General features: G+C 39.0%; 2 protein-coding genes across 2 annotated transcripts; both read left to right on the top strand.

The window, feature by feature from the left end:
* The first annotated feature begins 7759 nt into the window (after positions 1-7759).
* On the top strand, positions 7760-10908 carry K441DRAFT_137860 (uncharacterized protein). Its single transcript, XM_067640106.1, has 2 exons — positions 7760-8182; positions 8358-10908. Exons 1-2 carry the CDS (start codon positions 8127-8129, stop codon positions 10729-10731), a joined length of 2430 nt encoding a protein of 809 aa, XP_067502971.1. The 5' UTR covers positions 7760-8126; the 3' UTR covers positions 10732-10908.
* K441DRAFT_137868 (uncharacterized protein) lies at positions 10909-11694 on the top strand. The gene is made up of 2 exons (XM_067640107.1): positions 10909-11358; positions 11492-11694. Exons 1-2 carry the CDS (start codon positions 11085-11087, stop codon positions 11545-11547), a joined length of 330 nt encoding a protein of 109 aa, XP_067502970.1. The 5' UTR covers positions 10909-11084; the 3' UTR covers positions 11548-11694.
* Positions 11695-22048: the final 10354 nt, after the last annotated feature.

Genomic DNA, 22048 nt, shown 5'->3' with positions numbered 1-22048 from the left:
ACTTATACTAGCAAACGCCTTAAATAAGGCAAATATTATCTACTAGTCCTTAATTAAGTATAAAAGAGTTACTAGAAGTATATTAGCCTTAGAGTTATATAATATAGCGCATAGTTTCGATATAGGCGCTATAATTAAATCCACGCTAGATAAGGTCTTATAGGTTAACTTACTGTCGGGAATAAGGTAAGTTGCCGTCACATAATAGCAAGTTGCTATCACGTGTCGCCGCGGCACTAGCGTGGCGAGGAGCCTTACGTTCCTCGCCCTTCCTCATTCCAATTAAAAAAAGCTTTATTAACTAACATCACTATAACCCTACTCGAGTAGTTATTATTGGTGAGTCACCCTATATAACTAATACTGATTAGTAGTTAAATACATAGTCAACTACAGAGCAGCTAGGTTTTTAAATAGAAGAGATAGTCTCATGTAGGGGTGCTATATGCGCTTATATGGAATAGATCCCGGCGATACTATGCTACCTTAGACTTGCGAAAAACTAGTAATAGAAGTGTTATTAAGTACTAGGAGATACTAAGTTGCGTCTATTATATAGAATAACCGCGTTTACGAAGATTTGGTTAAGTACTTTAGGTTAAAAGTGTCACTAAAACTAGGGTCCTAAGTTAACGTCTAAAACGCGTTAAATAATATCTTAAATTGCCTACCTCTTAATAGCAAACCTATAAGATCCTATAAAACCGAAAATCCTACCTACCTTTGACATATAACACCCCGTTAATTTTATACCTACTATAGCGTTAACCTACCTAAAGAAGTATAAGGAAGATATTAACCTAAAGATATAGAATAAAGCTATAATTAACCTTGCAAACGCTAATAAATAAGACTTAAATGGATTTTTATTATACCGTATAGCATATTATAAGGATAGTAAATATAATAATACCGCGCTATAGGAATATATAAAGGAGAACTTTGTTAGATGGATAAAGAAAACATAGGCCCCTATAAACAAGGATATTATATAGGACTTCTATAACTTCCTTTAGGAGAATAGAGTATTTGTCCCTAAGGACGGGGGTACTATTAGAGACAATATTTAGGAGTAGGTTATTAACGCAAAAGAAGAGCATAAATGGACTCTATAAGAGATTAAGCACTAACTACGCACTATAAGGAAGCTTAACTTATAATAAAACCTAAGTAATATACCTCTAAAGACGAACCTACCTTTACCTTTAACTCCTTTATATCTAATTTAACCTATAACCTTAACGTCAGATACTATACCCTAACGAGAGCAGGTATAGGATCCTATTACTTCGCGATTTAATGACCTTTAGACTCTACCAACTAGACCTACGTCCCTACTGTAGCCTATAATGTAACCCCTACCTCCTCCATCTTAATCTTAAATCGGAGGCAGTTTAAAATTGCTTATAGAGCTTACGAAGCTCTATTTAGATTAGGAGAAGAAGTTTAGCGGGGAATTATATAATGTTCTTAATTCGAAACTACGTATCTTCTATAACTATTGCTAAAAGGTAGGAATAGAGTCTAATTAATACTATAACGCCTATTCCGTTATGCTTAAGGGCCGAGCTAGTACCTTCTATTATAATCGTTTAGCAGGAAAAGGATATAATTTTAACCGTATAATATATAAGTTAAGATACCACTTTAAAATAAAAGAGAATAAGTAGCAGTATATATTAGAATAGAGAGAGACTACCTTTTTAAGGATTATTACTATAAACCCAGGTGTCCCTCGGCTTAATTATCTTTAAAAGCTCTTTAATTAACTTTAGATAATTTAGCGTNGNTTATCCNAATTATATTAANAGGACTTNAGCNTANNTNATTAAGTTATTAGCGTATACTAAGGTATTAAAGAATATAACCTTGCTCTCTTTAATCCTATAAATACTTATAAAGGAGTATATACTTAATTAAGATCTTCTATTAGCACCGCTCTACGCTCTTAAGAAGTATAGTAATTTAACGCCTAACTTTAACCTACTTTAATTAACCTGCCTAACTAATATAATTATAACTGGACTAATCGAATATATAGTGGCCGGGGTAGGTAATACGGCAGAGGGTATAATTAATGACTACGAGGCAAAGGTGGAGGTTCTCGTAGAGGTTCATTTTAAAGTAATTGCTAGAAGAAGTGCTATATTTATAAGAAACCGAATTACTAGTTAACTAGGCATTCTTTTAATAAGCGAAAGGAGGTATATAATAAGTTTCACTAGAGTGCAAAAAACGTTAGAAATTATAAGGTTACTATAGCCTACTTCTAAAGCTTCCTAGTTTAATATAAAGGCGTAAAAGATCTTAAGGGTGAGGTTAATAAGGCCGAACAGCTCCTTATAGATATAGAAATTAAGGAGTACTTACCTAACTAATACTTTACTAAGTATAGTAAGGTAGATAGTATATAAACCGTTACTATTCTTAATAACCAATCTACGCTCTATTTTACTACAAAGTTAGATATCTTTAATAAGCTAAGGGAGAGTTCCGCATTCTCCTTTAATAATAGATACTCGGCGAACGTCTTCTATAGTATTATACTAGATACTAAAGCCGCAGGAGTATCTATAGCGGGAGAACCTTAAGTTTAAGCCCTTTAGTAGCTTAATAGCTCTATTTAGATTAACTATTTAATGGCAGGCTAATATACGATTTGTTTTAGCAAGGGTACTACAATCTCTTTTAGCACAATTAGGGTCCAAACCCCCTTAGGGTATATTACCTTTTACGTCGTTCCTATAAACACCCTATTTCTATTTTATATTAAAGATATAGACAAATTAGGCGTTAAGCTTAATAACCTTAAGGATATACTTATTTAGGGAGATAATCGGGTGCCCGTTGTACATAAGTAGGGTTACCCTTAGTTGCTCCTTTATTAACTAGAAAAGAGTATTACTTAGAGCCACCTAACTAAGTTAGAGTTATATTAACTACACCGTTATTTTAGCTACCTATCCGTTTATTAATTACTTAGGGTTCTTTAGTAAGTAGGCTATAAAGTTAAGGTTAAGGCAATTAAGCATCTTATAAAGTACTGCTATTACTACTAAATAAACTAAAAGTCCCCTAGCCAATTTAAGTTCACCCTTAAAGATAACTATAACTTTAACTTCTGTATTATTGTTAACGTTATATATCTTAGCGGCAAGCTAGTACTTTAAGTTATTAACTTCTTAACCTCCTTCTAAGCCGCACGATTTTTAAAGGATATATTAGCTAAGAACGCATAGGATACCCTTTAATTATACTAGATCGATGTCTACCTAGGACCCCCTAATTAAATCGTCTATAATATAAGAAAGAACTTCTTATCTATAGAGTTTTAATAATAGATAAAGGTAATAGTAATTAAGGTTAAGGAAGTCCCTATTAAGGTATATAATAGTATTAAAAAAGTAGAGCGATATTACGCGCTATTACGCTGCGTATATAAGATTATCTCTTTAGAACTAGAGAATATTAGTAAAGAACTTACCTTACAAATGGCTATTAAAGCTATTAATAATTCCGCTAGCCCGGATAAACTTGTACCTATATTACTAATCTTTAGCGCCTACCCTTAAATAACTAATAATTCTTTACTATCTCCCTCTATTATATAATAAGCTGAGGCTATTTATAAGGTAACAAAGGAGATGCGACGTCTCTATGCTATACGCTAGGTTAATAACGTACTAGGAATAAGAAATGGCCCAAATACCTTAATTACACTTAATCTGCCACTCTAGTCTAAGGTACGCGTATGGCGTAAAAAGGGAGGGTAGTTAAGCCTATATTAACTTATTATAATTAATGGTTAAACTTATATTATTTAGATACCTTACGGACCTACTTAATTCCGTTTAACTGTTATTAAGCCTTACTATAAAGATAATAGTTCTAAGCCTTTGTAGGATACCCTAAAAGAGGCCTTAGAGGAGAACTACAATTAACGTGCTCTAAAAGGCGACTATAATTCTAATATAATTGTAGTAGATGTGCTGTAACTATGACGTGGTAGAGGTCGCCTAAAGGAATTACGAAATTACTAATATCTTATTAATTTTAAAGAGCAATTCGTTGCCGCCATTAAGAATAGAGTTAAGCTATTAATGGCCTTTATAACAGCTAAGGAAAAGGCTAACTTTAAACTCGTAAAATAGCTCTAAAAGGAAGATCGTATTATAACTTTAGGAGCTCCTTTTTAAGTATCTAATAAGCAGGAGATTGATGGTCTTATTATAAGAGGAGTCTTTAAATTTGAGAAGTATAACCCTACTAAGTTTAATAAAGTTCGCATCTTTAAGTTAAGGATAGTTAATGAGATTAAGGGTAAAGCTACTAACGCCCTATTTAAGAAATTAAGGCTTGTTATTTAAGGTTATAANAATAATAGCAAAGAGATAATTCTTATANAATNTNNNANNATTNAACGAGCTAGTTAGCNAGTTATTATTATATTAGCTCCCTCCTTAATAAAGAATAGAATGGCGGTTTATTTATAAGATATTACTTAAGCCTATACCTAATTAGAGACGCACCTTTAGCGCTTAATATTAGTATACCTTCTAGAGTAAATTCGCCACCAGTATCCTAAAGATACGATTATAGTTATGCTTAAGCCATTATATAGAATCGCAGAGGTAGGAATTTACTAGTGGGCTACCTATAGTAAGCACTATAAAGAGAAGCTTTTAATAACTACTTCTATATTTAATCCCTACTTCCTTATTATAACCACGGGAACCTTATTTAGAATTATTAGTATATAAACTAATAATATAATTATCTTAGGAGACGACTAATTCTTAGCTCTTAAAGAGGATAAGCTAGTAAAGGTAGATCTTATAGCAAAGCTAAAGGAAAAGCTTAATTTAATAACACTATTACTTTTTAATGGATGCATTCTTTCCCTAAATGAGGATTCTATTGCTTTGCGCTAGAAGGGTTAAGGTAAGAAAATTAACGTTATTAATATTAATTCCCTAAAGTAAGGATATATAGAGTAACGCGCTTATAGAGCTTATATTGCTTCTATCTATTAACCTAAGGCTTTATTTAATCTCTTTATTACCGCTTAATACTAGGAACTAACTAAGGATAATATTCTTGCCCTAAATAAACGTCTTTCCTAGTAAATAAACTATCTTAATTTGGGACTACTCTATATACCTATTAATCTTCCTATCGCTAAGCTCTTTATATTTATTAATAGATCGTTTATAAATAATAAAGATTTTAGCTCCTAGTTAGGATATAGGATTATTATTATAAACAAATTTATAAAAGAGAATAACTTTATAATCTATAGTAATCTTATCTATTAGAGCTTAACTAAAAGCAAGCGCGTTACCCGAAGTGTTTTAGCGTTAGAGATATATAAAATAGTTAGCGGAGTTAATATAGCAATTGCAATTGGAACTACCCTAAAGATAATTATAAATCGACTTAAACTTCCTATTATTTCTATAATTATATACACCGACTTATATTCCCTCTATAAGTGTTTAGTTAAGCTTAGTACTATAAAGGAGAAGCGCCTTATAATTAATATTTTAGTACTTTAGCAATCCTATAAGTGTTAAAAACTCTTTAAGATTTAATAAATTAATAGCTAAGATAACCTAGTAGATGCGATAATAAAGGCGAACCTAAATAAGGCACTAGAGATGTTTATTAATATAAATACTCTATATATATAAGTTAAAGGTTAGGTTAAAAGGGAGTCCTTAGAAATTTCTTAGTTATATAAGGTCTTAAGATATCTAGGAACTTTAACCGGCGGTTAAAGTTATTTAATTAGTTAGATTCTCTTGCCAAGACTTTTTAGAAGGGGGGATTTTGTAGACCCTAACTTAACCTAGCTAATTAGGATTTTCTATTCCCGGGATAGAAAATCGCTATTGGCTCGCTTACTACTAGCGCCTTAGCGGCCCTCTAAACAAGATGCCTACCTATAACTCCTAAGCAAGATAGCTACGTACTAAGAGGCAAATTTTGGGATAGCGAGACTTATATTATAATAGCAATAGTAAGTAAAGAGGATTTATATTTATTATAATAGTTAAGCAGTATTTATTTATAGATGGCAACCACAAAAGAAGAGTTGCTAGTGTCGGGAATAAGGCAAGTTGCCGTCACGTAATGGCAAGTTGCCATCACGTGTCGCCGCGGCACTAGCGTGGCGAGGAGCCTTACGTTCCTCGCCCTTCCTTATTCCAATCAAAAAAAAGCTTTATTAACTAATATCACTGTAACCCTACTCGAGTAGTCGTTATTGGTGAGTTACCCTGTGTGACCAACACTTACCACTTATTTTCTATACTAATTTAAAGTCTTTATATAACTGTCTTGTCCGACTAGGAACTACGTAAGAGAAACACTTAATAATTAATATAATATGCCTTCGCCAAGCTTATAAACGAAGACAGATTACTAAAGTTAAGTAGATTAATAGAGATACTAACCCTACGGACGCTATAATAAAGGGTAAGCCCTATACAGCACTATTATAGCTTATTAACATAAATTAAGTTAAATTATAGGCTGTAGGGTAGGTTAAGCGAACGGATTTGACTTTAGTTTAGCGTTGGCGCTAGTACTAAGCGAGCTAATAGCGATTTTCTATCCCGGGGATAGAAAATCCTAATTAGTTGGCAGAAGTTAGGTTCGGCAGAATTTAGCAGAATTTGGTAATATGGCAGAATTTAGCAGAAAGTCGCTATTGCGTATACGTTACGAGTAGTCTAGAAGACTTAACTTTAGAGTATAGATTAGCCTTCTTTTTAGAGTTACTCTAGTATTGGAACATTAATTACGTAACGTAGTTATAGGACTACAAAGCGAGACTAACTGTCTAACCTTAGAGCAACCCCTTTCTTCTAGACAACAATTAACTACCAACTTTAACACCGCATACGTACCACTATAAGTGATATTCGTGTACGTTAATAAAGAGAGTTATACCGACAGTTTTATAGTTATTACCCTAATAAACCTAGACTCCTAAAGTACCTTAATAAGTAAATAGAGTGCCAGAATAGTAAAGATAATAAGCTGCCTATTAAGTATAAAGATAAGAATACCCTATGGATATAATACGGACGTATAAAGCCTAAGGGCAGGCTTTTTCGGAGGGGGGGTAATGTTACGGCGCTGGTGGAAACTGGTAGATTGTAGCTGATGGATATCGGTGGATTATAGCGGATAGTCGCAAACAGTCGTAGACAGTCGCAAACAGTTTCGCACAGTTTTAGATAATTACCGTCACGTGACCAGAGGATTGTATGTAACGTCGAGCGGCGCCGCCCTCCGTCTCCTTTCCTTTCTCTAGCTTTGGATCTTCGTTTATAGACTACCAATCGTACAGGCTTGCGCGACCCTCTTGCCATGCTCGTGCCTTGATTGACTGAGTCGCTAACAATAATAGAAGAGTTATCACCTAATAAGAAATATTAATTTTATATATAAAGGGCGCCCATAAGCTCTTAAACCCTTAGGGAGAAATTCCTGTTTATATAATCTAATTGGTTTAGGAGTTCACAGGAGTCCACAGGACTAGGGTAAAGTGATCTGGTTGGCTCAGGAGTTCGCAGGACTTCACAAGCGTGACGCTAGCCCTTAGCGCCACGCCGTGGCGCAATTTCTCCCCGGGGGTCTGATTTATGAGATAAACCTATCCTTGGTTTGAAACTGTGGAAGGGATCTTAGTCCGTCTTCTAGGCCCAAAACCTGCATCTCACACAGGTTCTGCGGTTAGCCTACTTGGGCACTTGAAATAAAAGACAATCACTCTCATTCGCCCGAAAAGTAACCAACACCTTTAAATTTCGATTTCTCACAATGTCATTGTCCTATTTGCTTTGCATCTTCCACAGTAGTCGCCTATATTACTGTGTCGCAGCGTCATCATCCTTCCGATGCAACGATGGGGCGAAAGACTAATTATATACATAACGACGTCTGAACACTTTCCCCTCCGGCGGCTACAAACTACGCCGCACTGGATGGTCCGGTGACTAGCGCTTATATCCTGCCTCTGTAGGGCTACAGTTCGATCGGTCAAGCCTCTTTTCCAGAATGCAGCTACGCACTGCCCCGGTATCAACAGTGTTTGATGTTTTATACAGCTTCCGATCATGGACTGCGCCTTATACGCTAGCCCAAGGCATGCGTCGATAATAGCATGTCGAAGGTAGGAAAGTTCTCATCTCTCAGCCTGGTTTCCGCTCTTCTCGTTCCAACTCTTCAATAAGATTTACTTTCTCTGCCATTGCTGCTGAAGCAGGCAGTGCCAGCAGCTACTGGTCCTTCGGCAGCAACTTTTCCATATCTTCAAATTCTCGAGCGAAAATGACGAACCCAACTAGGCCGCAGCAATGGCCACCGTATCCACATATTCCTATATATCTCGAAACGACCGATGGCAGCGGAACGACGAGATCTTACAATACGATCTCGCCGATCTCGCCAATGCCACGTGCTCCAGAGACCCGTTCACAGGGACGAGCCGTCCATGCTCTTGCAGCCGCATCGACTCAATTTACGAACCTTTCGATGAATATCTCCCCGGTTTCTCCTGCAACCCAATTCACAAATCTCTCACCCACCTGGCCAATACCGGAGCCACCTCCGCAGCGACCTGCACTTCGATTCTTCCCTTCAGGGAGACCTCGTATCCAGCTGGATAACGGTCTCCACAAGGAGAAACAGCAACCGGTTCGGGATTCGCGAAGTAAAGCTGACCTCAACGGTCTTGGCATTCTGAATAGACCATCTAGCCTCGCGATGTCGCAAATCAATGAGGCTGGCGAATCACAACCAAATATCGCGCAACGCATCGAACAGCGACTCTGGCAGTATACTACGTCTAGGAACGTCGTCAAACGGTGGCTACTTGAGATCATCAGCTGGTGGATAAGCGCCATCTGCATGGCTACGATTATCGGCGTTCTGACCCACTATCGGAATGGAAAGATCCCTGACTGGCCAGGTGTTCTGACTTTGAACGCATTAATTGCCATACTTTCCAAAATTTCCGGCGCAGCACTCATCCTGCCTGTTTCAGAAGCGTTGGGGCAGCTCAAGTGGAGTTGGTTCCAAGGCGATTCCAAGAAGATGTGGGATTTCGAGATCTTCGACAATGCTTCGAGGGGACCTTGGGGCTCTATTCTGCTTCTTATTCGTACAAAGGGCAAAGCTTTAGCTGCGCTTGGCGCTCTTATTACGCTTTTCTCCATGGCTCTCGATCCCTTCTTCCAGCAAGTGGTTGATTTTCCGGAACAGTTGGCTTTGCTCGGGAACAGCTCGATTCCAAACGTGGTTGTCTACAAGCCTCGCTTCGGCATAGAATTTTTGGCCGGAAATGAACTTAATCAGCAAGATCAAGATATCGCCGCGATTGCACAGAAGTTTCTCTACGACAACGGGACTCAACCTTTGCAATTCGGCAATGGCACTCGACCAGATATACCTCTTTCCTGCCCTACAAGTAATTGTACTTGGCCGCTCTATGATACACTAGGCGTCTGCAGTGCCTGTACCGACGTGTCCGAACTCCTCACGTTTGCTTGCCTCAATACCACCGTGGATTGGGCGGCTAATTCGAGTGGGGCGTACCTGGAGTACACCTACCCCAACGCGAGGATGTGCGGATATTTTCTCAATGCAACGAGTGACACGCCGATTCTTATGTCGGGGTATTTGGCGGATTCTGCTAATTCCTCTGAGGCTACGGGAGAAATCCTCTTGATGCGTGCTTTTCCACTAATCTCTAATCCCCGCCGAGAGGCATTCTACAGCGGTTCGTACAAATTCAAGCATGTTCGGAACCCAATCGTCGATTTCTTTGTCGTCAGCGCAGCCAACGGCAGCGATAGCGTGCTTCGACATCAGGTACCTGTCGCTCACGAGTGTATGCTGACATGGTGTGTAAAAACCATCAATTCGTCATACAGCTTTGCTACCTATAATGAAGAAGTGAAGCACGAATTCATCAACGACACGGCTGGCCCCTATCCATGGTTCTCGAAACAGTTCCAGAGTGCTAAATTGAACGGGACCGAGGCCTATTACCAGCAAAACGTCACGATCGACCCACCTGGCCACAACGCCTCAATAGTCAGGGTTTCCAACAAGACGGCGATGTACACTATTCAAATCTTCGATGACTTTCTGCCGTCCTGGACGACGGTGGCGAATGCTTCCGCGGATTCTATCATGAGGTTTAAATTTGCGCTGAATAAATCCCCGAACTGGATAAAACCCATTTTCAATCCATGGTTGGCACCAAATAATGTCACAAGTCACATGGAAAGACTGGCAACAGCTTTGACAAACACCATTCGATCCTCAAACAGCAGTGAGCCAGTTCTGGGAAAGGCGTATTGCACACAAGCCTACGTCTTGGTGCGGTGGGTATGGCTGATCCTGCCGGTTAGTCTCCTCTTCTTGAGCTTAGTGTTTCTGGTGTCCACAATTATCAAGACGGGAAGAGGCGCCGCTCAAGTGGGGGTCTGGAAAACATCCGCGATCGCGACGCTCCTTTACGGTCTGCCGGACGATATGCAAGAGAAGATCACCTCTTCCGCGGATAAAGACCCCAAAGCCGGAACACCGCGAGCCAAGGCCAAGCAATTGAAAGTGAGATTACTTCCTACGAGAGGTTGGAGAGCATCGGGAAATTTGTTCTCCCCGATGATGCCCAAGGTAAACCAGAACCAGGCCCCGCCCGGTTGGGTTTGAGAATCCATCGAACCGAAAAGGGAAACTTCAAAGTTCAAGGAAAATATATACCGGACAAGGTCAGCATTATTTTCAGAAGCTATTGTCCTAACGAAGAAGGGAATTCCTAGCGATCCAAGCTCTTAGGAATGACGGTTTCTCGAATGCCTGAAAGCCTTCGATGTCATAGGAGCGGCGTTCCGCAACTGGATGTGTCGAAATGGAGAACTCGTGTGTAGATTGACCTATGAAGAAAAAAGAGACTATATATACATGAGGTGGGTGGTAAAAGGCTGACGATGATGCTGAGGACAATTTGTAATTGTCACTCTATTGCCACCCGGTCGACATTGCCACTTAGTCAGTAATAGGTAATGGGAATCGACAGGATGATCAGGAGGCAAATATCAATTTCGTGCGAGTCTTCCATTTTCCGCCTCGATATCGTCGTCGTTGTGATGTCTCGTCACTTACTCTCCTTCGGGAGTGACGCCCCGCTTGTCTCCCTGAGGGGTGATGCCACGCTTGTCTCCCTGAGGGGTGATGCCGCGCTTATCCCCTTGCGGAGTGATGCCGCGCTTGTCTCCCTGCGGAGTGATGCCGCGCTTATCTCCCTGAGGAGTGATGCCGCGCTTATCTCCCTGAGGAGTGATGCCGCGCTTATCTCCCTGNGGAGTGATGCCGCGCTTATCTCCCTGAGGAGTGATGCCGCGCTTNTCTCCCTGAGGAGTGATGCCGCGCTTATCTCCCTGAGGAGTGATGCCGCGCTTGTCTCCCTGAGGAGTGATGCCACGCTTGTCTGCTTCGGGGGAGACGATCCGCTTGATGTCAAGCTGAGAGTCGACCTGCACACTTGTCAGCACAAACGTCTCTGGTGGAACGAACGAGGTGGGAACCTACCAAGGGTTGTCTGGCAACGACTGCCGGCCCCGGGACTCCATCGATGAGTACAGGAGCAGCTACAATAGAAATGACCATGTAGGCCACGACAAGGATGATACGTCCAACCATATCGGCGATTGATTATGGAAGATGTAAGAGTGGTTGGGGTATCCCAAAAGAAACAGATGAAAGAGACAAGAACTTGGTTCAGGCACAGCCTTGGAAGATGTAAGAGTGGTTGGGATATCTCAAAAGAAATAGATGAAAGAGACAAGAACTTGGTTCAGGCACAGCCTTGGAAGAGAGTGTGAAGGTTTAGATCTTGGGGTGGGATGTCTGCTAGCACCGCAGGTGACCCAGGCATGAATGGCAGGGGCAGACGATCCCTTTATCCTTACCAGCGAACGACTTTGTGCGATGCTACGAAACATACCAGACGGTCTCCACCTTCATCCACCGGCGTCTGCTCCCGCACTAGCCTACGCCCTGCAAGCCTCGAATGATGTGCGCTATGGGTCGTCTCAATCGGAAGTCTAACGTCGTGTAATCATTGGAGACGTGGAAGAGCGGCATAAATGTTGAGGTACGGATTGGGTTGAGTGAAACTTACGGACAAGCGATGCTGGAACACGGAGCCCCAGATTGGGCTTTCTGGAGGGCTGAATTCACGCAATAATGGATGATTCGACAGTTGAACTCCACAATCCTCGCGAACGTGAGCGCTACGAAATCTTTCGTCTTTTGCGGGTCCGATAGCCTGGATTAAATATCGATTCTGCTCCTGTAATTTCCCTAGGTCTCTCAATTCTCTAGAATCAATGCCAACCAATCGTAGTCTAGAGACGCTGCGATTGGTCTTGGCGGCGGCTTGCACCTACAGGAAGGAAGCGATTGGCTGGGAGTGAACCCCCGGGGCCCGTGGAACTTCATCACACCTCCACCGCTCACGTGATTGCGTACAGGCGTTACGCTTGTCATTCGATATCCGATAGTGATAATTAACTATTGTCTAGAGAATTGATACGCGAAGAAGTCTTTTACTGGTGGCTTATCCTTGCAGTGTTTACTGACCTCAGCGCTACACCAACAGTCCTCTTTCCCTCATCAACTCGTCCCCGACGACTCCTCTTCGGCCGAATTTGCGACCCAGAATCACACACCGCTCCTCAAGGAGAGTTCATTCCATCCACAATATGCCCTCACCAACACGAGGGAAACCTCGCAAGGAATGACCGAGCCCCTTCGACCTCAACATCGCCCAGCTAGATCGCTCCCTATATTCGCAACAGTAACTGTAAGTTTATATGTAAGAGAAGGCATAATGTCATTCAAGGTTCAACGGCCGTCACTACCTGCAGGCGCGGCGCGCAGCTTGGCGTGGTTACGGAAAAGTTGAACGTGGTTACCGATGGGGGTCGGCGAAAGCTGAGCGTGGTTACTGATGGAGCGCCGGAAAAAGGTCAGCGGTACCATACTTTTACCTATACAGAACGCGCATCATTAGCCACAATTTACTTTTAGCGACTACACAAACCATATACACTAAATATGGGGTGCATATAAGCATATATATACACCTATATAACTACAAGATACCTATAGTAAATAAACACTGGCGTAAAGCAAACAAGAATATATTGCGGTAGTTAAACGGCATATTAGTAAGTACAATCAGCTACAAAAAGTCAATGGTCAAAGCTCAAAACGCCAATCGATAAGGCCTCCCCCACCTATTCCGGCAGAGGATTGGCTACTCAATTAGCAAGCAATCGTGAAGCAATTCAAAAGTATAATAGATTCGTATCTAGAGAATATTTTGGTGTAGCAGGGTTTTAGTATTTAATCGAGCCGCCCTTAGCTTTAATCACCAATTCGCAACGCTTCCTCATGCTCTTAATACAACGTCTCCAATCGGCAGGTGTTAAATTATCCCATTCCTCTTGTAGAACAGCTTCTATCTCTCATAGATCGCGAATTAAGTGGCGCCTATTGGATATCCGAAGCTTTATAATCCTCCAAAGGTTCTTAATTAGATTTAAATCAGGCGACTAGGTAGGCCAAGGAAGCACCTAAAATCCAAGATCTTTGAGGTATTATATTGTAGCTCTTAACGTATAATACCTAGCTCTGTCCTGCATAAAAACAGCGTCACTACAGTAGAGAGTTCTCTTAACGTAAAAGGGAGCCGCGTAGGGTGTAAGAATCTTATTAATATATTAATAAGAGTTCATACATACTCCTTTCTTTAATACTACAAATCCTTCCTTAAATTTAAGAGAGACCTCACCCTAAATACGTACAGAGCTTCGTCCTGATTTAAAGGTAGGCTTTATATTAATTCTAACCTTAAACGTTAATTCGTTAGAAAAGCCGACGAGAGCTCAATTGCTTAACTCTAAATCCTTATATATTCAGGCCCATCGGGACCTCTAGGTTTTGGTGGTAAGGCCTTAGATATAGCTTCTTCCGGGGGCGGAAGGCGTAGTATTGGTTTTTAGTAAGGTAACGTCGCGCGGTAACTATTTATCGTTTACGAAACGCATTAGAATCCTTGGCACGCAGATCCCCAATTTTTGCACCCAACTTTACGTGTAAAACCGTGAGATAGCCTATTTCTACATTAAACACGCCTTACTGTTAACATAACTCCCTGCTAAAAGGCTTTACGCATATATAAAAGATATATAAACTAGGTAGAAAGAGGCGTTTTATAGTAATTTAATATCAAACGATTTCCTAGCAAGTGCCCGTAGCAATATTAAAAGCCGTAGTTAACTCCTCTAGCCCTTAAACCTTAACACCACGCTTAAATTGCTCCAATTGACGCCGTAAATGCTCTAGCTTATCCTGTTCTATATATATTCCTCCTACGGCATGTTAAAACTGCTACTATGTCACGGATTCCGGCCTGGCGGCCCTTAGCGAGCCTTGGCACCCCACAGTATATAGAGTGCTGGTCCCTTTACACCTCTTTGCACCTTTGTGCAATATCCTATCGTGTACTATAGTCAATGCTACGACGTTTACAGAGCCTCCTGACCTCGTTCCGTGATATACTAGGCGAAGAAATCGCACCTACTCTCGCGGATAGCTCGCTTAAGAAACTTACTATAATGGACATGTCTATGTGGCTAAGCGAGCACTGCAGCAGCACCCCTGTATCTTACAGTGATGTGAAAAAATATTTTTTCGCTTCAGTACGCGGGCTCGCTAAATCGCCACCAACTGTATATAGTAATTGTAGCGAACGCATGTGCCTGCACGCAAGGACCTTTTTGGTTGCCCTAGAGAATCGCCTTAGTTGGCCAGGAGAACCAAGCTAAGGACGCACGCGCCCTCCCCTCCCCCTTAACTACGCCCCCCCCGCTGTGGCCGCCAAAACGCGAATACAAAGCTATTCCTACAGTTGCCGATGAAATTTGGTAATATCGTACTGGTGGAAACCTCACGATATTTAACAAAGATCACGACACTGCGGAGGAAGGCCAATCGCGAAGTCTGCTAGAAGTAAAGTTCTTGTAGCCAAGCATGGGCGTTCGCTACGATTGCTAGCGAGCCCGCGTACCAAAGCGAAATAATATTTTTTTTCAGAGGGGGGGTGGAAGCTGGTCGTGCACATCACTGTAGTAACACTAATATTATTAACATTCACAAAATTAAGCCTTGCTTGCTTGCTTTCTATATTAGTCTCATTTAAGAGCCAATACCTTATTTACTTAATTTCTAATAATTGATTGTTGTTGTTAATGACTTAACGACCTATACGCTTATCTAAACCTTCGCGAATTATCTATAAAAACCTTAAAAACTTAACTAATAACAATATACTTAACGAGCTAAACTCCTTAGAGGTTACCTACCAGTCTCCCTTACCTTCCCCTACACCTTTAGGCGATATGCTAGCGTTACAGTCTCTATCCTCTATAATGGCGCCTCTCTCCATAGCTTAACGCAAGACTTTAGCCGCTAAAAAAGCCAAAGAACGGCTTTAGTAACTATATAAGGAGGACCTAAGGATTAGAAGAGCTTAGGTAAAGGAGGTTAAGAACTAGGCAATTAACCGGAAAATAAGACTCCTTTAGGAATAGGAGGACTGTATTAAAATACTACACGTCTAAAAATAATAGGAAGATTAGGCAACTAAACTCTATATATTAAGCCTCGCTACGGTAACAGTAAGATTAGCTATAGTAGTATTATTCTTAACCCTAATTAATAAACTAGGTAAGTTGCTCCCATCTATAGCTAATATCCTAAATATCCTCCTCCCTAGCGTCCTAAATAAAGAGATACTTAAAGTATTTTAGGGTACTTTCTTGCCTAATAACCTCTCTTACCTTTAGATACACTAGCTCTAGTCTAAGCCTTAGAATAATATCCTTATTATTAATAGCGTCCTTTTTATAAGACTAAAAGAAGGGATAATAAAGGACTACCTATCCGTTAAAGTGTGGGTAAAGGGCTTCCTTAACTATATAATGATTTTAATTATTATATATAAGAATCTTTCGGTAGATCTTATTCCCTAAATGCTTACCTTCTATAATTAAGTTATTTAGCTATCTACTACCTACTAAATTACTCCCTTAATAACTATGGCCTTAGAGCACCACTCTATAGTTATTTAAAAGAACTAGTTAGAGCTAGCCAACTAGAAGATCTTTAGTAACTTTTTAGATATCTATTATAATCCTAGTACTTATAAATCCGCATCTATCTTAAAACATATGTAAGTAAATATTAATATCTTAAGGACCTATTATAGCTTTAATAGAGGGAAGTATAACCTAGGNAAGNATTNNAAGTTCCCGNATACCTANAGTAAGTGCGGTNGCCTNNATNCTNNAAGNAATTNNAAGTAGTAATTACTANAGNAAAGTATTAATAAGAAAAAGGAAGAGGAGGAAGAGGATTTTATTAAGCTATACCTATACTCCGCTAAAACTGTGCTCTACCCTTATAGTATAGGTAGGCCAAATACTATACTATTATTTCTAGTCTTCCTACCCTTCTCTCCTCTATAGGACTCTCCCTCCCCCTTAATTATTTAAGCGTGGGGGTGTTATCTATCCCTATACCCTAACAACCTCTAATATAATATTATTAGTATCTTAAAGTTTAGATACTAGATTAGGGTAGACCTAGAAATTAAGCTTCTCTCTTAAAAGAACTAAGCCTTAATAGCTATAAATACGGTCCTAATCTTAGAGAAGATTAGCGCCAATCTAGATATAGGTAGGATTGTAATAGTAACGTCTCCCATTATATCCTTGCCGCTAGGTTTAGTACCTAAAGTAGATAGGGGATGGCGCTATATTTATAACTTATCCTTACTATCTAGCCGATTTATTAATAACTTAATCTTTATAGCATTTGCTATACTATAATATTTAATAGTTAATTAGGTTCTTTAATACGTTATATATATAGGCTATAGTTATATAATTATTAAGAGGGATATTAAGGACGCCTTTCGGAATATCCTACTTTCTATTAAAGCTTAACGCCTTATAGGGTTCTCCTAAAAGGGTATAGTGTATTTTAAACGTTGCCTCTTATTCGGCCTTTAAACTGCACCCTTTTTATTTAATCTTTTTATAGAGGGATTCTACTAGATACTTATCTAATATATCCTAAACGCCGCCTTAGAGCACTATTTAGATAACTTTATCTTTATACTCTCTAACGCTTCTATTCTCCCTTAATTACTTAGTATATATAACTAATTAAGTAATAAATTAGGCATCTTATAAAACGAATTAAAGAATATTAAAGGCACTACGGCTAAAGTCCTAGGTTATATTATANATACTCTAAAGTNTAANCTGNNTCTTTCTNCTTTAAAANAGGCNACTATAATTAAGGAGATTAATAAAGNNTTAAGTNGTAGATCCCTNANNCTNGTTNAGAGTTAAAAACTAGCTAGTAGACTTACTTAAAGCGCCTAGGTAATTAGGCTTAGGCGTTTATATAACCGCTCTATCTAAGAGTTTATCTCTACTTTTATAAAGGTAGGTAGTTATCCTTACTAACGGCTAATAGCTAAACTTCGCCAAGACTTATTATAGTAGAGGGATGCTCTTACCCTTTTAAATAGTATCCTCTTCTTTAATAATACGGATTAAAAATAATTCCATCTCTTCTTAGACGTATTTAGGATTTTTAGTTATAGGGCCTTCTTCTTTCTTAAGGATTCTTAAGGGATAATATAGCCGCCCTATTTAGTATCTCTACCCTAAGACGATTTTTTAAGCTACTACCCTAATGCAGAATACTGCCTTGCCCTAATTAATAAGCGGGAGGTCTAAGCAATTACAACCTTATTCTAGCTCTAGGTAACGCAGTAGGAGTATAGCTTAGTCTATATCTATATAGATGATATAGTAGCACTCTTAGGATTCTAAAATATAGTAGTAAAAGAACTAGGTAATTACCTGCTCCGTAAGATCCTTTAACTAGCCACAGTTTATAATATTACGCTCTATATAGAGTGGGTTTCCTCTATAAAAAACGGGCTAGCTAATACTCTATCTCGTTTTAATTGCAATAGGGTATTATTACTATACCCGTATTAGGATACTTCTAATTTACCGTTATTATACGCTTCTTTATTATATTTAATTTAACGCCAAAATAAGAGACCTAGTTTCTCTTAAAAACCCCCTACCTAATTTCTAGATTAAGGTAAAAGCCCCCTTAGAATACTTCGGCCAACTATTATAGTACAGCCTCTCCAATAGAACGAGAAATTTATACTATCCCGTAATTAAGAGTTAGAAGGGCTACTGCGACCTTTACGGAGTGGTAAAGTACCTAGCGCCCCTCTACTACCTAGGAGAATAGATTACCTAATAAATCTTTAGCAATGCTAGTTTAGGAATAAGCCGTATTAAGCCTACTATAGTTAGAGCCTACGTCTCCGCAATTTAATCCTATTATATTAACGCTAATTATAATACCTCCGTTTTTAATAATCCTATTATTAAGAGGATCCTAGATAGTGCAATATCTATAAATCCCTTTACTACGGCTAAAAGATTGCTAATTACTAAAGATATCCTTACCTAATTGGTTACCCCAAATGCCTAATCTATTAAGGATCTTAACTTTAACGCTGCCGTTACTACGGCCTTTACGGGATTCCTTTATCTAGGCGAGATTACCTACACTAAGGCTTAAAAAGATGGCTATGCCTTCTCTACTATAAAATATACTAAAAACGATATAACGCTGGCAGAGGACTATATAATATTATATCTAAAGTGTAGTAAAACGGACGTTAATTACTAAGGAGTTTTAATTATAATTGCCGCTTTAGGGTAACCTAAATACGTAGTTTAAGCTATAAAATACCTATTTAAAAATAACCCCTAACCTAAAAACGCCCCTCTCTTTTACTTTAAGAGATCGGCCTTTATAAGCTACGCGGTTAGGAATAAACTAAAGTATAAAGTCGCCGCTCTTAGCCTCTACTCTAAGCTCTATAATAGACACTCGTTTTAAAAAGGTGCTATTTAATACGCTTAAGATAATGGTTTTATAGACGGCTAAATATAGTAACTAGGCTAGTGGTCCTTATAAGCGTTCTAGCTTTATTATTTATTATCCCTAAAAGACCTATTCCGGCTAAGTGTAAATATCTAATATAGAACGCTAATACCGTTCTTATTATTACTTGCCCTAGATATAATAGACAAAGGTATTTAGGCATAACGGCGTGTAGAAGTGCCTATTTTGGCACTCTAATATATTAACTTAAATCTCTCCTTTCCCCCCCTTTTTTATTTTTTATTTTTTCTTCCCCCTACTTTACCTTGTGTGGTACGGGCGCTGCGCTTTTAGGTCTATGGGCATTACGTTTAATTAAGGCAGGGTAATCCCCTATAAATGGCCTTATGAATATACCCATTTTTAATTAATACCTTTAAGCCCATACCTATTAATTAGATTAATTAATCCTTTTCTCTATAAGTGTATAAATAATAGATAGATATGTCTATGTGGCTAAGTAAGCACTACAGTAGCACCCCTACATCTTAGCAACACTAATATTATTAATATTTATAAAATTAAGCCTTGCTTGCTTACTTTCCCTCCTACCTATACCTTTTTCTTTAGTTGTATATTTTGGGCTTTATAAATAGATACTGTAGCGATATGCTTGCGTACGGGTCTATGGGCATTACGTTTAGTTAAGGCAGGGCAATCCCCTATAAATGGCCTTGCGAATATACCCATTCTCAATTAATGCCTTTAAGCCCGTACCCACTAATCAGATTAATTAATCCTCTTCTCCGCAAGCGTGTGAATAATAGATTATGGTAGAGTTCTTAAGTGTATAGGTGCTGGCGACGGATCTATGCCTTTAAGACGGCCTATATAAGCTTAATTAGATTAAAGTCTAGTAAGTATAGCGGCAGATAGCGAATAATATGGCCCTCTTCTTTAATAGCAGCTGGAATTTGCGCGTTAACGTAAACCGGAAGGTTATTTATTATAATTACTATAGTCTAATTTAGATATCGCTTATAAAGCATAGGAAATAGGTAGCTGTATAGCCACCTAACAAAGTTATTAATCTTGAAGTAGCCTTTATAGGCTTAATAGCAAACCTAGCCATTAATTATTATAGCCGCGTAAATACTCCAAGTATTACCTCTTTAAAGATCGCCCTTATAACACGCCTCCTTACTAATTAGAGCTCGCCCTCTTATCCGCTAGCCAGTCTTCTTATTAAAAATAGCCTTATTAAAGAATACTATAATATCTGCCGGAAACCGCCTTATATTATTATAATAGATCTCCCTTAGCTATAAGTTATAGCCCTACACTATATACCTAATTGCCTTCCTTAACTACCCTTCCTTCTTTAAGATACGGTAGATTATAGTACTAGTAATATTAAAACCACGTTTATAATAGAGCTAGTACTAAATTTTGTCTAGATATTTCCAACTGTTATAAAGTAGGAGTTTAAAAAGAGCCTCTCTATTAGCTTTTATTAACGCTACTAGCCGGCTAGTCTTCTATATATAAGGCCTAATAGGCTAGCTATATTATATAAGGTTACGTTTAGTGTTATATATAATAGCTTAACTAACGTATAGCTATTCTGCGATAACATCTAGTCACTAGCCTAATTTAAGTAGACGGACTATATCCGCGTGACGAGTAGGGTTAATCTATAATATACTGTTCGAAGGGCCTTAGCGGTTTTTAATTGGTTAAAAAAATTGTTAGATTACCTAATTTCCTCACGTGCTACCCCATCAAATTCTACTCTTCCCTACCCCCTTACCACTCTCTACTTTCTATATTTACCGCCCTATATACTACTTTCTACCTACCGCCTACCTACCGCCTAAATGCCTTCTAATTATATGTCTTCCGATCGTATATTTTATACTACCTATAAGCACTATTACTCTTCCGCTAAGTTTAAAACGAATTATCTTAGAGCTCTGTATAAAACCTATAAATCTTATAAGGTGTAACGGAATTCCCTAGAAGGTACATATCAGATGAGACAGAAGGAGGTCTCATCTATGTTCCATCTACGTCCCAGAAGACACGGTCAGACAGATAAGGGGCAAAGGGTTTTACTAGCGTCTCAGAAGGATCATATAGGGAGCTGGTTCTCCTCTAGAGAAGAACCAGCGATTAGTCTCTAAATAGAAGTGGTCAGAAGCATTTGTCCTTCAATACGTGAAACTCATTCTACCTTTGACTTACCTTCTACTTACCGGTGACACTGTCGATTAGATAATCATACGTTCCGGTCAGGCTGGCCTCTTACATAAGGTTAATCTTTTTTTTTTACTCTTTTTTAAGTTAATACCTTTTTTAACTCTATATATAGGAGAGAAGAAATCTATAGTACTAATAATCTTTAGCGGACCTTCTGTAGGCTATAAACCAAATTATAACTGCCGCTGTGACTACTGCTACGACCGCCACTACTTCTCCCTCTACTTCCCGCCTCCTTATACCGCCTATATTAATCTAGCCGCGACCTACTATAGCCCGCCCTATTACGGACCAGTTAGATATTGGGCCTATAAGTATAACCGCTATTACTACCGTCCGCCCTATTATAGACCAGTTAGATATCGGACCTATAAAGACAGTTTATAATTACTGCGAAGCTTTATACTAGATAGATAAACGGATTAGTTCTATATAGGCTAAATAGCCTCACTTTAAGAGCTGCTGTAAGTAAGGCGATATTGTCCTACCTTTTTTTCTATTTTTAGGTCCGTTGTATTATACTACGTACAATACTGCGCATGCAGCCTCTAGGCTATGGCGCTATAGTTCTATATATATGAATCCTTTCTAGGCAGCTTAATATATACTAGTAGCTATGTCCTAGTAGTTTATAGTTCCTTAGTAAACTAAGTTACTACAACTACTAGGGAATAAGAAAGCGGTAGGAAAAACTATAAAATCCTAACAC

Source organism: Cenococcum geophilum, assembly GCF_001692895.1.
Source record: "Cenococcum geophilum 1.58 unplaced genomic scaffold K441scaffold_26, whole genome shotgun sequence".
NCBI classification, from domain to species: Eukaryota; Fungi; Ascomycota; class Dothideomycetes; order Gloniales; family Gloniaceae; genus Cenococcum; species Cenococcum geophilum.
The sequence above is the reverse complement of the archived record's forward strand: the minus strand, read 5'-3'. Positions and strand labels throughout refer to the sequence as shown.